Below are 15,250 nucleotides of genomic sequence, written 5' to 3' on the forward strand. Positions count from 1 at the left end.
TGTACAATTCTAGGCATTCCAGTATCCAGCTGTGGGGCACTGAGTCATAGGCCTTCTTGTAATCAATCCAGGCAGTGCACAGGTTGGTCAGTCTGGTCTTGCAGTCTCGGCTGACTGTTCTGTCTACCAGTAGCTGGTGTTTTGCGCCTCTGGTATTCTTGCCAATTCCTTTCTGTGTCCCGCTCATGTATTGACCCATGTGCCTGTTCATCTTAGCCGATATGATGCCTGACAGGAGCTTCCATGTAGTACTGAGGCAGGTTATTGGTCGGTAGTTGGAGGGGACCGGTCCCTTCTTGGGGTCCTTGGGGATCAGGACCGTCCGACCTTCGGTTAGCCATTCCGGGTGTCTCTCGTTAACTAGCAGCTGGTTCATTTGTGCTGCCAGACGCTCGTGGAGTGCAGTCAGCTTCTTCAGCCAGTAGGTGTGAACCATGTCGGGCCCTGGTGCTGTCCAACTCTTCATACTGGAGACCCTTTCTTGGATATCTGCCACTGTGATGGTTACTGGACCCTGTTCAGGGAGGTCGCTGTGGTCTGCCCTTAGATCCTCTAGCCACTGAGCATTGCCGTTATGGGTTGCATCCTTCTCCCATATGCTCTTCCAGTATTGCTCCGTCTCCAGCCTTGGTGGTGCTGTTCTCTTATTGTTCCCTTGCCACTGAGAGTACACCTTTGCTGGTTCTGTGGAGAACAGCTGGTTTATTCTCCTGCCTTCTCTCTCTCTGGTGTACCTCCTCAAGCGGCTGGCCAAGGCTGTGAGTCTTTGCTTGGCAGTTTCCAAGGCCTCAGGTATGGACAGCTTGCTGTATTTCTTAGGCACCTTATTTGTCTTACCTTTCTGCAACTCCGTTAGTTGGCTAACCTCCCTCCGTGCTACTTTGATCTTGCCCTCTAGCCTCCTTCTCCATGGAGGGTACTGCCCCTTGTCGCTGTTCAACTTGTAGCCAAGCATCTCACTGATCACTGCTGCCGTATTGTAGATCAGCTTGTTAGTGTCGGTGATCGTGGTTGTAGGTATTGCCCGTAGTGCTGCATTAACATCATCTAGCAGACCTTCTGAGGGTACTTCACGTAATCTTGGTAACCGGCTACGGGGGATCCAGGTTTCAAGCTTGGCCATGATCCTATTTTTCAGGTCAGTTCCTCTCACACTCAACAATCCTTCTCCTATCGCACCTTCTCCTATCGCATATATATATATATATATATATATATATATATATAAAAACACCCAGCACGCCCCTGCGGGCGGTTTATCCTTCAAGCTCGGGTCCTCTACCAGAGGCCTGGGAGCTTGAGGGTCCTGCGCAGTATCTTAGCTGTTCCCAGGACTGCGCAGGACCATATATATATATATATATATATATATGTAGTATATACATTGGGTGAATGTGCAGTAGTAGCAGCAAGCAGGTGAATTCTGTACATTAATATGAATAGACATCTAATCTACAAAGTGTCATGGGTACACATAAAGGGATCAAATATATAGTCTCACTCACTTAAAACTTTTAATAAGTGGTACACCTTGGTGCTCTTTCTCCTTTAAGTGTGTGGTTACCGCACTTTACATTTCAGAGGCAGGATCCTCTTGGTCCCCTCCCTCCGGCCTGGCACATATGATAATCAACAGTAATGTTTAGAAACTGGCTGGTTCAGCCACCCACTACTACATGAAGTACCAGTGTTTCCTTTTTCTTTTCGTTTTTTTTTTTTTTTTTTTTCAACAATACATTATTTTTACATTCTTTTTTAGGACAACTTGGTCCACACAGTTTGTCTTCATCATACATCTACATTTGGGTCCTCATCACTCCACAACTCAGCTGTTCAATAAAGAAATTATGAATTACATCAATCTACCTTTATAAACATAAATGAACTAGATTATTTCGATTTCGATTGTTATTTATTTTAATTAAGATAAAAAAAAATTAGTCTTTATCGGTCAGTGAAGTGTCAGCTGCAATTACCCAACATCACTTGGACTATATAAACACATGCAAGAGATCAGTTAGCATATATTCATGCCAGAGGATGAGCCACAGGGAGGCACAAGTTAGTCTTTAGTCTGTAACTGCCCTGCAACTGTTTTTCCGGTAGAAGCACATCCAACAAATGCCTGCGGCTACACAAGAGCTCGGTTACATAACAGAAAGTTCCTTGTTTCATTAACCTTCCTGGCTTTTTAGCTAACGTAAGCTAAAGTGGCAGTGTCTGTTTTTGTTTTTGACGCTGTCGCCGGTACGAGATTCCGGAATGGCACCACTTACCTCAACATCCAGCTGTGAAAGCTGCATCAACCTGAGCCAAAAAGTGATCGAGCTGGAACAAAGGATATCCACGCTATACCAAATCCAGGGGGCTGAATGCGAACTTGACACGATCCTCCTTGGCAAAGCTCAAACCACCGCTACTAGCGCTGAGCTAGCCGACACAGTGCACCATCCAGCTGCTGTGTCCCAAGATCCCGCCAACAGTCAACACAGGCTCTCAACTTGCGTCGCTGGTGCTTCTGCCAAGGACGAGAACTCCTGGTTTCAGCTAGGGGCCAGACCCAAGGCTCTGGTCAGCTCCACTCCACTCCAACCAGCGCCATGGACCATGGTTGAGACGCGTGGTGGCTGCAGAGGGGGCAGGAGGATCCGTCTCTCGCACCCTTACCCCTCCGGCACGGTAGTATTGGAGAATAAATTCAATGTCCTGGATCCTGTGGACTTTCCTCCTCTGACCGCTAGCCCTCGCCATCCCGCTGTGTCGCTGAGGTCTGCGCCATCTCCACCACTACGCCCCCGGAGCCGCGGCGGGCAACCCGACGCTGTGGTGCAAACCCACCGCGGAGAGCTGTGCTTTACCCCGGCTCCTCGGAGAAGAGGACCCACGGCGCGGCTACCTGGGAGTCACTCACGCAGTCCGGCTGGCGCATCTCCATCTGAACACCCCCGGTGTCGCGGCGCGGGCGTCTCAGATGGCCAACAGCCCTCGGTGGCACCTCCTCTCTCCACGCTGGTCCTCGGGGATTCCATCGTCAGGAACGTGCGGATGAGGGGGGCGCTCACGCTGTCGTTCCCGGGAGCCACTGTTGTTGACATAGTGGACAGAATTCCCAACATTCTGGCTTCCCACCCACAGGTTAACCGGCTCATCATCCACATCGGCACCAATGACATCCCCAAACAGCAATCTGAGCTGCTGAAGTTGGACTTCCTCGAACTCTTCAGCCTCCTTGGTCAGTTGCAGGTGAGTGCTTTTATCTCTGGGCCCACCCCCACCTGTGGCAGAGGGATAGGCCGTTTCAGCCGGCTGCTCAGCCTTAACACCTGGCTTTCCTCTGCCTGTATCTCCCACGGCGTGGGTTTTATTAACAACTTTGATGCCTTCTGGGAGAGGAGGCATCTTTTGGGGGCAGACGGGCTCCACCTCAACGCCTGGGGACGCCGTTTGCTGTCCGCCAATTTGGCATTTGGCGTGCAGCACTCCCGCACATCGCCACTGTCTGCCACTGACTGATGTTCCCCTGGTCCCAGCTCCTATATTTGTTCCACTTTTAACAGTAATACACAAAACTCTGGACTAGGACCTTTCTCTCCCACAGTCAACACAATACCCGTCATAATCACAAACAGAGAGCAACAGAATTATCATAAATCCAGTAACTCCAAAAACATTAATAACCTCCGGCCTCTTCAAAAATATCAACATCCATTCAACTCTATTGTCAATAATCCACCAGTCTCAATCAGTATGGCACTTTTAAATGTACGCTCTCTGTCGAACAAGTCTTTTATTATTAATGATTTAATTTTAGATAATAAACTTGACTGTTTATTTTTAACTGAAACATGGCTGGGTTCGGATGCACCAGTTGTTCTCACTGAGGCCTCCCCACCAAATTTTAATTTCTCTTTTTCTATTAGAAGTGGTAAGAGAGGTGGTGGGACTGCATCTTTAGCCAACAACACACTCACCACCAAACAAATTTTATTTGATCATTTTACCACTTTTGAATTCCATGCTATTGTTTTCAGCAGCCCTCCAGTTTTATCTGTCACAATTTATAGACCACCTAAAGACAGCGCTGCTTTTATCAAGGAATTCTCAGAATTTTTAACAAACATACACTCAAAATATAACATGATCATTTTAACCGGTGATTTTAACCTGCACATAGATAATCCTTCTGACCCTGCAACAAAAGAATTCTTAAACATTCTTCACTGTTTGGATTTTATCCAGCACGTCACGCAGCCGACTCACAACAGAGGACACACTCTGGACCTGGTCATCACCCATGGGCTGTCCACCAGCGTGTCCTCTGTTGTTGACTTGGCTGTCTCTGACCACTACTGTGTGTTTTTTAACATCACCGGTTTTATTCAGCGGAAGACCTCAGTGCGAACTGTGAGGAGGCGCTATCTAACCTCTGAAGTGGCTGCAAATTTCACCAGGGTTTTAGTCAAATGCCCCCCTGTGATTTTACCTGCACCCTGCGATTTGATTTTTAGTTATTTTAACAGCAAACTGAAGAAAAGCCTTGACTCCGTTGCTCCACTCACCACCAAAAAGATTAACGTAAAACATGCATCACCCTGGAGAAACGAAGAAGTCAAAAAACTCAAAAGAAATTGCAGGGCAGCAGAAAGGAGATGGAGGAAAAATAAAAATAATATCAACCATCAAATATTTTCCGAGCAACTTAAAATGTACAATAATACATTAAGGAAGTCAAGAAATTCATACTTCGCCAAAATAATCAGTAATAACAAAAATATGGTAAATGGCCTGTATTTGTATAGCGCTTTTCTAGTCCCTAAGGACCCCAAAGCGCTTTACACAACCTGTCATCCACCCATTCACACACTGGTGATGGCAAGCTACATTGTAGCCACAGCCACCCTGGGGCGCACTGACAGAGGCGAGGCTGCCGGACACTGGCGCCACCGGGCCCTCTGACCACCACCAGTAGGCAACGGGTGAAGTGTCTTGCCCAAGGACACAACGACCAAGACTGTCCAAGCCGGGGCTCGAACCGGCAACCTTCCGATTACAAGGCGAACTCCCAACTCTTGAGCCACGATCGCCCGCTCAAAAATAATCCCAAGGTCCTCTTTTCCACCATAGATCATTTATTTAACCCTGATTTTAAAAGCTCCAAAAGAACCCCCACAGACTCACTCTGTGAGCAGTTTGCAGACCACTTCAGGGGAAAGATCAGCGCCATCAGATCTGATATTTTATCTAATCGCGATATGATTGTAAACACATCTGAGGGCTCGATTGTACCTGAGGAGACACTGGACAGCTTTGCCCTGGTTAATGCTGAGAATCTTCAGAAGGTTTTCTCCACAGTGAGACCCACCACATGTCTTTTAGATCCAATCCCCTCTTCACTCTTTAAAACACTTTATGGATTTTTTGAGGCTGAGCTTTTATACATGATGAATTGCTCTCTTCAGTTGGGTGTCTTCCCTGCTGCCTTTAAAACGGCGGTGGTGAGGCCCCTTCTGAAGAAGAGCAATTTGGATTGTAATGATTTTAATAACTACAGACCTGTATCCAACTTACCATTTTTAAGTAAAGTCTTAGAAAAACTTGTTTTTACTCAGATTACTGATTTTCTCAATGATAGACAGATCCTGGAGATATTCCAGTCTGGATTTAGGGTGAACCACAGCACAGAGACGGCTCTCCTAAAGGTTTTAAATGATCTTAGATGTAACTGGGACGCCCAAAAGCTCTCAGTCCTGGTGCTACTGGATCTAAGCGCAGCCTTTGATACAGTAGACCACGCTATTCTTTTAAACAGACTAAAACACATGGTGGGCCTCTCTGGTGCTGTACACAACTGGTTCACTTCCTATCTCTCTGACAGATCTTTTATGGTGAGTATGGATACATGCTCCTCTAAGATCCATAAAATGACATGTGGTGTACCTCAAGGGTCGGTTCTAGGCCCTGTACTTTTTAATTTGTATACGTTGCCTCTCGGCGGTGTCATCAGGAGGCATGGAGTGAACTTCCACAGTTACGCTGATGACACGCAGCTGTACATCTCCGTGTCTCCTGATGACACCAGACCAATGGATGCCCTTTTTAACTGTATCTTAGATATACGATCTTGGATGGCAGAAAACTTTTTACAGCTTAACCAGGACAAGACTGAAGTTTTAATTGTCGGTCCTGAGGCTCAGAGAGAGAAACTCTTGTCTAAATTAGAGGCATTTTCACTATGTCCTTCGCTACAAGTGAAAAACCTGGGTGTTATTTTTGACTCTGAGCTTGGTTTTATCCCACATGTTAAACATGTAACCAAAATTGGATTTTATCATCTAAAAAATATAGCCAGAGTCCGCCCTATTCTCTCTCGGGCCAACACGGAGATGCTGATGCATGCTTTTATTACCAGTCGCATTGATTACTGTAATGCCCTGCTCTCTGGTCTTCCTAAGAAGAATATTTCAACTTTACAACTCTTGCAAAACTCGGCAGCTCGTGTGCTGACGAAGACCAGAGGGCGGGCCCACATTACACCGGTTTTAGAATCGCTGCACTGGCTCCCCGTGTGTTTCAGGATCGATTTTAAAGTTCTTTTATTGGTTTTTAAATGTCTTAATGGTCTTGGGCCTTCTTATCTCTCAGATCTGCTTTTACCATACGAACCCTCGCGGACCCTGAGGTCCTCTGGTACTGGCCTTTTGATTGTCCCTAAAGTCAGGACACATACTCACGGAGAGGCAGCTTTTCAGTGGTATGGTCCTCGTCTGTGGAACAGCCTGCCGGAGGAGCTCAGGGCCGCAGAGAACGTACATGTTTTTAAGAACAGGCTCAAGACCCACCTTTTTAATTTAGCTTTTACTTAGCGTTTATTTATTTTTTATGCTTATTTATTCTATCCTGTTATTCTATTATTAATTTAGGATTTACCTAATATTTTTTGATTTTATTCTTATTCATTTTTTAATCTTCTTACTCTATTTATATTTATATTTATATTGTATCCTGTTCTTATTTATTTTATCATTTTACCCTGTATACATCGTATTGCGTCATATCTCCAGTGTTTCCTCGGAGGGCGCTCTCTGCACCGGGGCTGTTATTGACCGTGGCTGCTGGGTCTCTGGGGTCCCCTCAGCCTGGTTGGGGGGCTCCTTGGCCTCCCTCCTGCTGTGTGCCCAGCCCGGAGGCTGCGGTCTGTGACCGGCTCCCGGTGCAGACGGCTCTCTGTTATAATGTTTCCTCACTTGGCTCATGCGAGCCCAGCCCAATTTTTACTCTTTAAGTGTGCGCGTGTGTGTATGTGTGTGTGGGTGGGGGTGGGGGGATATATGTGTATTGAGAGTGTGGGGAGTGAGTTGGAGGGTGGGGTGGGCTGCTTTTAACTATGTAAAGCACTTTGTGCTACATTTTTTCTGTATGAAAAGTGCTTTATAAATAAAGATTGATTGATTGATTGAACATGCACCAGCAGCTTATGTAAACAATATATTCTAATGTGTTTTTTAGTAGAGCAGTAATGAACTGTTGTCAGATTTTTTTTATTTGAGAAAAAAAAATACCACAGTTTTACACTAGTGGTGTGCGACACTGCAGATATTGGTATCGATCCAATACCAGGTAAATATAAGGCCAGTATTGCCAATACCAATACATATGCTGATACTTAAAATCTATAAAGGCAGCTTATGTAGGGGAGAGCAGTGTATCATGATTTAGAACATGAGGCATCGTAACTTTGCAAATTCTGAACACATTTCAATAACCATGAAATCACTGTGATTCTACAATAATGAGCCAATTCAATAAAAACACCTTTTTTTCTCCTTTTTAGCTTTTTCTGCCTTTTGAAACTAAGGGTTTTTGTTTTTTGAAAACCTGAACTGTAAATGTGCCGTCTCTAAAGCACAACTTACAGTGGGGCAAAAAAGTATTTAGTCAGCCACCGATTGTGCAAGTTCCCCCACTTAAAATGATGACAGAGGTCAGTAATTTGCACCAGAGGTACACTTCAAATGTGAGAGACAGAATGTGAAAAAAAAATCCATGAATTCACATGGTAGGATTTGTAAAGAATTTATTCGTAAATTAGGGTGGAAAATAAGTATTTGGTCACCTCAAACAAGGAAAATCTCTGGCTCTCACAGACCTGTAACGTCTTCTGTAAGAAGCTTTTCTGTCCCCCACTCGTTACCTGTATGAATGGCACCTGTTTGAACTCATCATCTGTATAAAAGACACCTGTCCACAGCCTCAAACAGTCAGACTCCAAACTCCGCCATGGCCAAGACCAAAGAGCTTTCGAAGGACACCAGGAAAAGTATTGTAGACCTGCACCAGACTGGGAAGAGTGAATCTACAATAGGCAAGCAGCTTGGTGTGAAAAAATCAACTGTGGGAGCAATCATCAGAAAATGGAAGACATACAAGACCACTGATAATCTCCCTCGATCTGGGGCTCCACGCAAGATCTCATCCCGTGGGGTCAAAATGATCATGAGAACGGTGAGCAAAGATCCCAGAACTACACGGGGGGACCTGGTGAATGACCTGCAGAGAGCTGGGACCAAAGTAACAAAGGTCACCATCAGTAACACACTACAACGGCAGGGAATCAAATCCCGCAGTGCCAGACGTGTTCCGCTGCTGAAGCCAGTGCATGTCCAGGCCCGTCTGAAGTTTGCCAGAGAGCACATGGATGATACAGCAGAGGATTGGGAGAATGTCATGTGGTCAGATGAAACCAAAGTAGAACTTTTTGGTATAAACTCAGCTCGTCGTGTTTGGAGGAAGAAGAATACTGAGTTGCATCCCAAGAACACCATACCTACTGTGAAGCATGGGGGTGGAAACATCATGCTATGGGGCTGTTTTTCTGCCAAGGGGACAGGACGACTGATCCGTGTTAAGGACAGAATGAATGGGGCCATGTATCGTGAGATTTCGAGCCAAAACCTCCTTCCATCAATGAGAACTTTGAAGATGAAACGAGGCTGGGTCTTCCAACATGACAATGATCCAAAACACACCGCCCGGGCAACAAAGGAGTGGCTCCGTAAGAAGCATTTGAAAATCCTGGAGTGGCCTAGCCAGTCTCCAGACCTCAACCCCATAGAAAATCTGTGGCGGGAGTTGAAAGTCCGTGTTGCTCGGCGACAGCCCCAAAACATCACTGCTCTCGAGAAGATCTGCATGGAGGAATGGGCCAAAATACCAGCTACTGTGTGTGCAAACCTGGTAAAGACCTATAGTAAACGTTTGACCTCTGTTATTGCCAACAAAGGTTATGTTACAAAGTATTGAGTTGTATTTTTGTTATTGACCAAATACTTATTTTCCACCCTGATTTACGAATAAATTCTTTACAAATCCTACCATGTGGATTCATGGATTTTTTTTTTCACATTCTGTCTCTCACAGTTGAAGTGTACCTCTGGTGCAAATTACTGACCTCTGTCATCATTTTAGGTGGGGAACTTGCACAATCGGTGGCTGACTAAATACTTTTTTGCCCCACTGTATGTTGTTTAAATGTGCTGTTGGTTACAAATAAAACAAACCTGACAAATTCAGACGTTTTTTATAGTGCATAGTTGATGTATAATTTTTTTCATTTCACAAAAACAAAGTTATGATACAATTCAGTGTGAAAAGAGTCTCAAAATGTGATCTGTGAATATCAGGCGATTTATGCATTTAATGGCTTTTAAGTGAGTGAAAAGATTGTGAACAGTATCTTTAGAGATTTATCCAGACAGGAAAGCATAGCTAAAATGATTTGATTTATGAACTTGTGTATAGAACTGTGATTATTGAGTCAGATTTTTATATACAAATTTCTAAATAGTTTTGCTTCTGTTCAGATTGCCTGTATTTGTGTATGGATTGGAGCATGCATTTGTTACTAAATTTGCAAATTTATTAGTTAGTTTAGTTTACACTTATCGATCACATCATATGTGCTTTTAAACCTTTCAGAATAATTCCATTCCATCACAGTGGGGCATTCTCAAAATGTAACATGAGACTGCTTGTGTTGGGTCTGTCTAGCACAGGCCCACCGCTGGAATGAGACAATTTAAAAACACAGCAAAAGCATTGAACACCAAGTAGGCAAAGTTCTTCGTGTTACTCATGCATGAGGGAGACCTGCCTGGAGCCAAGTGTCGTTCCACCACTTGACCTCCGTCAGACTCTCAGCCAGGTTCCCCATAGCACCTTTTATTGTGGTTACATGAATATGCATAGGTTCATTCAAAAGGCACTTAGCCTAACAGATATAGCCACGTTTATCCTACCATAAAACAATAAGACAAGGTACGACTTCTTCCCATGCTCCCAGGATGTAGGTGTGCACACAAAGTTTGCAGACTATTAAGGATCAAACCTCTACCAATCTAAGACTAATTATAAAACTCTAAGCATATATAAGTAGATATTTCTAAGCATAAATGACAATCAACAATACAAAACCTAACAGCTTGTCTATTATGAGTGTTTTTCTTTGTGTGCAAGAAAAGCTATAAAAGCTAGAATGATGAACAGGATCTGGAGATTATTTTCAGTAACTTTTCTTATTTTTAAAACTTTTTACTCACTGAAACAAGAAATGAAGAAACACAATGTTTGTTAAATAATTGAAAGCTGACTTTGCCATTCCCACAAGATAGAAATGAAAGAAATACACATGAAGAAGATGTAGGTGACAAATAACACAATTGTTTTGATTCAAAACTTTATCAATCACAGAAATGTATGATTAATGCAAATGAATTTTGCACAGTAAATAGGCTCAGTAGCAAATAAAATGTAGTCTCTCCTCACAGTCATGAGCGTCCCAAACAGCCTTGTTCCCTCCTGTCACCTGTAAGGCTCCACACTTTATCTTAGCATGTGGACATGATGGTTTTCCTTCTTCACCCCAGGCCTCATAGTCCATCTCCTGCCCATCCACCCACAGCCAGTCCCCAGCCAGAAAGCGCAATCCAGTCCAGATGTGATCAGTGGTGTTATGTTTGCTCAACTCTTTCTGGATCAGCAGCATCTCAGTCTCAGACGCCACACTGGCCAGGTCATCATGGTGCTCCCTGCAGTACTCCAGAGCTTCCTCCCAAGTCTTTTTCTCCTTCACCACAATGGCACCGTAACAGAAGAAGGTTTTTTGATGCTGTAGATTTTCATCATTCCACATTTTATTCCACACACAGCCACCATCTTCATTCCCGTTAAAGTCATTAGGTTCACCTGGTTTCCAGAAACACGTGGATGCCACTCCACCTCCTGACCACAGCCATTGCATTCTGTTTGAGCTATTTCTCACGAGTCCTATCCAGATAAAGCCATTGACATTGCTGGAGCGCTGCTGAAGTTTGTTGGCATCCTTGTCGTTACTGACAGGGGCCAGGTCTGTGTAGTGCTGCCGACAGTAAGTCTGAGCTTTAAGCCAATTCATTTTGTCATTAACGTGAATGTACTTTGTAAAAGTTCCAAACAATCCCATCAGGAATAGGATGCAGGTGAAGATCTGATCCATTATTGAATTTCTCTAAAGGGTTCAGCAGAGAAATGAGGATCCAAAGAGGTTTTATAAGATATTTGCTGGAGATGTGAGCTTTGCATGTCAAAGCATATTTACATGTCAGGGTGGCCCTTTTATCCATGCTGTAGTACAACACAAGTTGAATGAAACAGTCACTTCAGATGTGGAGGTTGAAAATTTGTGATTATTGATCATCTGAATTTCATTGAGCAAAAAATTTGAAAGAACCTGAATAAAAGTATAAAATTAATCTGTTTCATCAACTGACTCAATAGGAATGTATCTTTTATTTTAACCTTCAGCTACACACACACATGTCACAAGGAGGACATATTGGTAATATAGCTGTTTTAGGTTTTTTTTCAGTTTACCCAAAGTTAACAATACTTGGAAACCATTCATATGCTTAAAGAAATCCAAGGTTAATAGGAGAAGCTAGACAAACATCTTTTTTGCATAAGACAAACTGACGTGTTGTTGGTTCCCATTACACAAACAAATCACAGTTTTCAGGAACAAGGCAAAGTATTTTTCCATATTGTCATGTCAACCTTCTGGGAAACAAATGAACAGGTCAAGAGAATAAATTAAAAGAGGACTGAAAATGGTCCTTATATTTTTTGAGAGGGATTTAATTAGTTGGGTTTTTCTTGTATTTTCCTATTTTTCTCCTTTCTCTATTCTTTCTTGTATTCTGCATATTTCAGATCTGCCTTTCTATACATAATATAAATAACCCACAGCAGACCCCATGACAACTTCAAGCTTTTCAGCATTTTTCAACAGTATTATTTCATCCTGAGGCTACGTCCACAGGTACTTTTGAAAACGCAGACTTTTCAATGCGTTTGGGCCTTTCGTCCACACATTTTTGATCACTCAAATCTTTTGAATTGAATGTCCACCCCTGCTAGGGTGGATATTTTGTTTCGAAGACTCAGTTTTTGCGCTTACGTGTGGACGAGGAAAACAGAGATTTAGTCACGAACGTGAAAGGTGTGCGTCGTTTTTGATGTCACACTGCGCCACAATATTGTTCACAAGAAATTTCTCCAAAAAAACAAAAAACAAACTGTTGCTGTTAATCTTACTATCTGCAGTTTTTACACGCTTACATATACAGTCAGTATCAGTTGCTGTTTACACTCTGGCTGCAGCTATGCAGCTCACAGCCACACGTACCAACAACAGCAATAACCAGGATTCAGTGCAGACTTGTTATGCCGGCGAGGCGTGATTGCAGGGCCCTATTTCAGGAAGCCGGTTTAGAAAACTCAGAGTGAAAAACGATACTCAGGGTTGAGTAACCCCGAACTGTCCAACTCGGAATATTCGGTTTCAGAAAGGCTGATAACAATTAGTTCAGTCAACGCGGAGTTGCTTTAACCCCAAGTTAAGCGCGCGCACGAGGATACATAAAGCCCTGATTAGTAAAGCACAGATTAAGCGAGTCACCATGGAGACGGAGGGAAAGAAGGCGCGGTCAATGTATTTTACAGCGCTTGAGGCCGAAATTCTGATGGCAGCATATGCCGATAACATCCAAATTCCGCGGAAAAAAAGTAACGCAGCCTCAGCTGCAAAAGAAAGGGAGCATGCATGGCAAAACATAGCCGACAGAGTCAATGCGTGAGTGTTAATTTAAACATTGATCTAGGGATTTCCACCCATTTAACACGTTATTTTATTATATTTTATTTTATACATTTTATTTCGTGATGTGATGTGAGCGCAGGTGCAACCCAACAGGCCCCAAACGTTCCTGGCAGCAAGTAAAAATGAAATATAAAAATATAGTCCAAACAGGTAAGGTGTAATTGTATTATGAGCCATAGTGCTTGGTCTGTTTGTCCTATGTAAATCAATTGCAGTTAGAGGCTACATTAATTTCCCCTCTGTAAGCACTTATTGAAATTATCTGAGCACATTACAAGTACATATTTGCTTACTCTGTATGCTCAAATGTGACCCGTTATAGCCAACAGAAAAAAAAAGCGGAGGCCCGAAAAACAGGTGGGGGTCCTCCACCACCACCACTCACAGAGGCTGAGCAGTTGGCTTCCACATTTGTGATAATGTTGGCAGCATCACATATGATCTTCACAGTGCAGAGAACACAAATTAGCATCCATTACTATAATGAAATAATTTGTTAGTTTGAAATGCTACAGGGAACTATGTACCTGTACATTAATGCTGTGGAAAGACTTCCTGTTCACATAGTCTCCTTCATTTACTGAAGGAGCAATGATTGGAATGTGAGTGCCATCTATACAGCCAATCACGCCTGGGAACCGTGAGAATAAATGTAAAATTTAAGTAGTAGTTCAAATATCACCACATCATGGATTAAGTTTCGTTCATCCTGATACCTGCAATTTTGTGGAATCCCTCTTTGATAAATCTTGTGGGTCTATGACCGGGGAACACCACAAACGAGTACACGAGACGTTTCAGTGCAACTGTAACATTCCTGACTGCCCGACAGACGGTAGCCTTGGAAACGTGCTCAGCGTCACCAATATTATACAGAAAGCTCCCGTTTGCAAAAAACCGAAGTGCGATACAAATAATATGTACAGAACTGAGAGAATGTCCGCGATGTGTCACATGAGCAATATTAGGCCTGAGGATGTTATTCAAATAAATTATAGATTGTGCTGAAAAACGGTAACATTCACACAGAAAATCATCAGAAAATGATAAAATGTCCGAACGCGCTCTAATCACTCTCTCCCGGCGGAGAGCTCTGCGGAGAATTTGGGCTTCAACATCTACTGGCTCTTCAAGGAAGGGGCACGCCATGTCTGACACTTCCTACAGTCAGGTTTCCAGAGAAAGTCAGGGTTAGTTGAAGTAAACCTGCTAGGGGGCAGGTTAGCTTCACGGAGTGTGTCGGCATAGTAACTCACTCAGAATGAATCTAAACTCGCTTTGTAAAACCAAAAACCCAGAGTTTTCGTTAACTCAGGGTATACTTACTCAGAGTTTGCACTAAACCGGCTTCCTGAAATAGGGCCCAGGTGCATCCATCTCCCATGCCACGGCATCGTAGACCACGCCCCACCATAATATAACTTTTTTTCATTCTTGCATGGCTTGTGGTGTCACTGCTGTGTAGTTTTTTTCTATGGACCATATTTTAGAAATGATTGTCAAAAAAAATATTCTCTGTTTGTATCCCCCAGCTCGCTTTTCATTCAGTTACTTCCCAAGACGCATCCTCCAACTTTTGTAAGTCAAAGTGATCAGATTTTATTATGTCATGATATATCATATCATGCACATTTGTAAACCTTCTGAGACTAACCCCCCTCCTAAAGCTTCTTCAATATGTGCGCCTTCACTCTGATGGATTAAGCTCAATATCGTGTGAAATGTTTTTTACTCAGTGGTAGTCCGTGTTGCAGGGAGAATGGACTGCCATACACGTTATGGGTCTGTGAGCGCGAGGAGGGAGAAAAAGGGGAGTGGAAAGGTACGAGTTGTCATCAAGGAAAAACGGGAGCTGGAAGCATGTAAATATAATAATAACCACTTCAGCCAAGAAGAGTGCCTGACGAGCCCAGTTGTAAGTAAGCTATTAAGACTCGACTGTACACCGTGTTCGTGTTTTCCTCCGAAAACAATAAGTTCCGTTGGAGCAGCCTTTCAACGCCTCTCTCTGTCTCTCGCAAGAAAAGTTGACCCACACAACAAAGTAAAGCTATTTTT

At 43.5% G+C, this 15,250-nt stretch overlaps 1 protein-coding gene and 1 long non-coding RNA gene across 2 annotated transcripts in view; one reads left to right on the forward strand and one right to left on the reverse strand.

Annotated features, from left to right (window-relative positions):
* LOC147317132 (uncharacterized) overlaps positions 1-15,250 on the forward strand; it is a 70,909-nt gene that overhangs the window by 35,583 nt on the left and 20,076 nt on the right. The window lies entirely within an intron of this gene.
* Positions 10,129-11,530, reverse strand: LOC147317134 (macrophage mannose receptor 1-like). The gene has a single exon (XM_086313809.1). It carries the CDS (start codon positions 11,528-11,530, stop codon positions 10,790-10,792), a length of 741 nt encoding a protein of 246 aa, XP_086169935.1. The 3' UTR covers positions 10,129-10,789.

Source organism: Aulonocara sp. 'chitande type north' Nkhata Bay, linkage group LG12 (genome assembly GCF_057382095.1).
Source record: "Aulonocara sp. 'chitande type north' Nkhata Bay isolate Kocher_YH1m ecotype deep benthic linkage group LG12, A_spYH_male_GT1.1, whole genome shotgun sequence".
NCBI lineage: Eukaryota > Metazoa > Chordata > Actinopteri > Cichliformes > Cichlidae > Aulonocara > Aulonocara sp. 'chitande type north' Nkhata Bay.

Coding starts and splice junctions, on each gene's coding strand:
- LOC147317134 (XM_086313809.1), bottom strand. CDS start 11,530: ATGGATCAGATCTTCACCTGCATCCTATTCCTGATGGGATTGTTTGGA.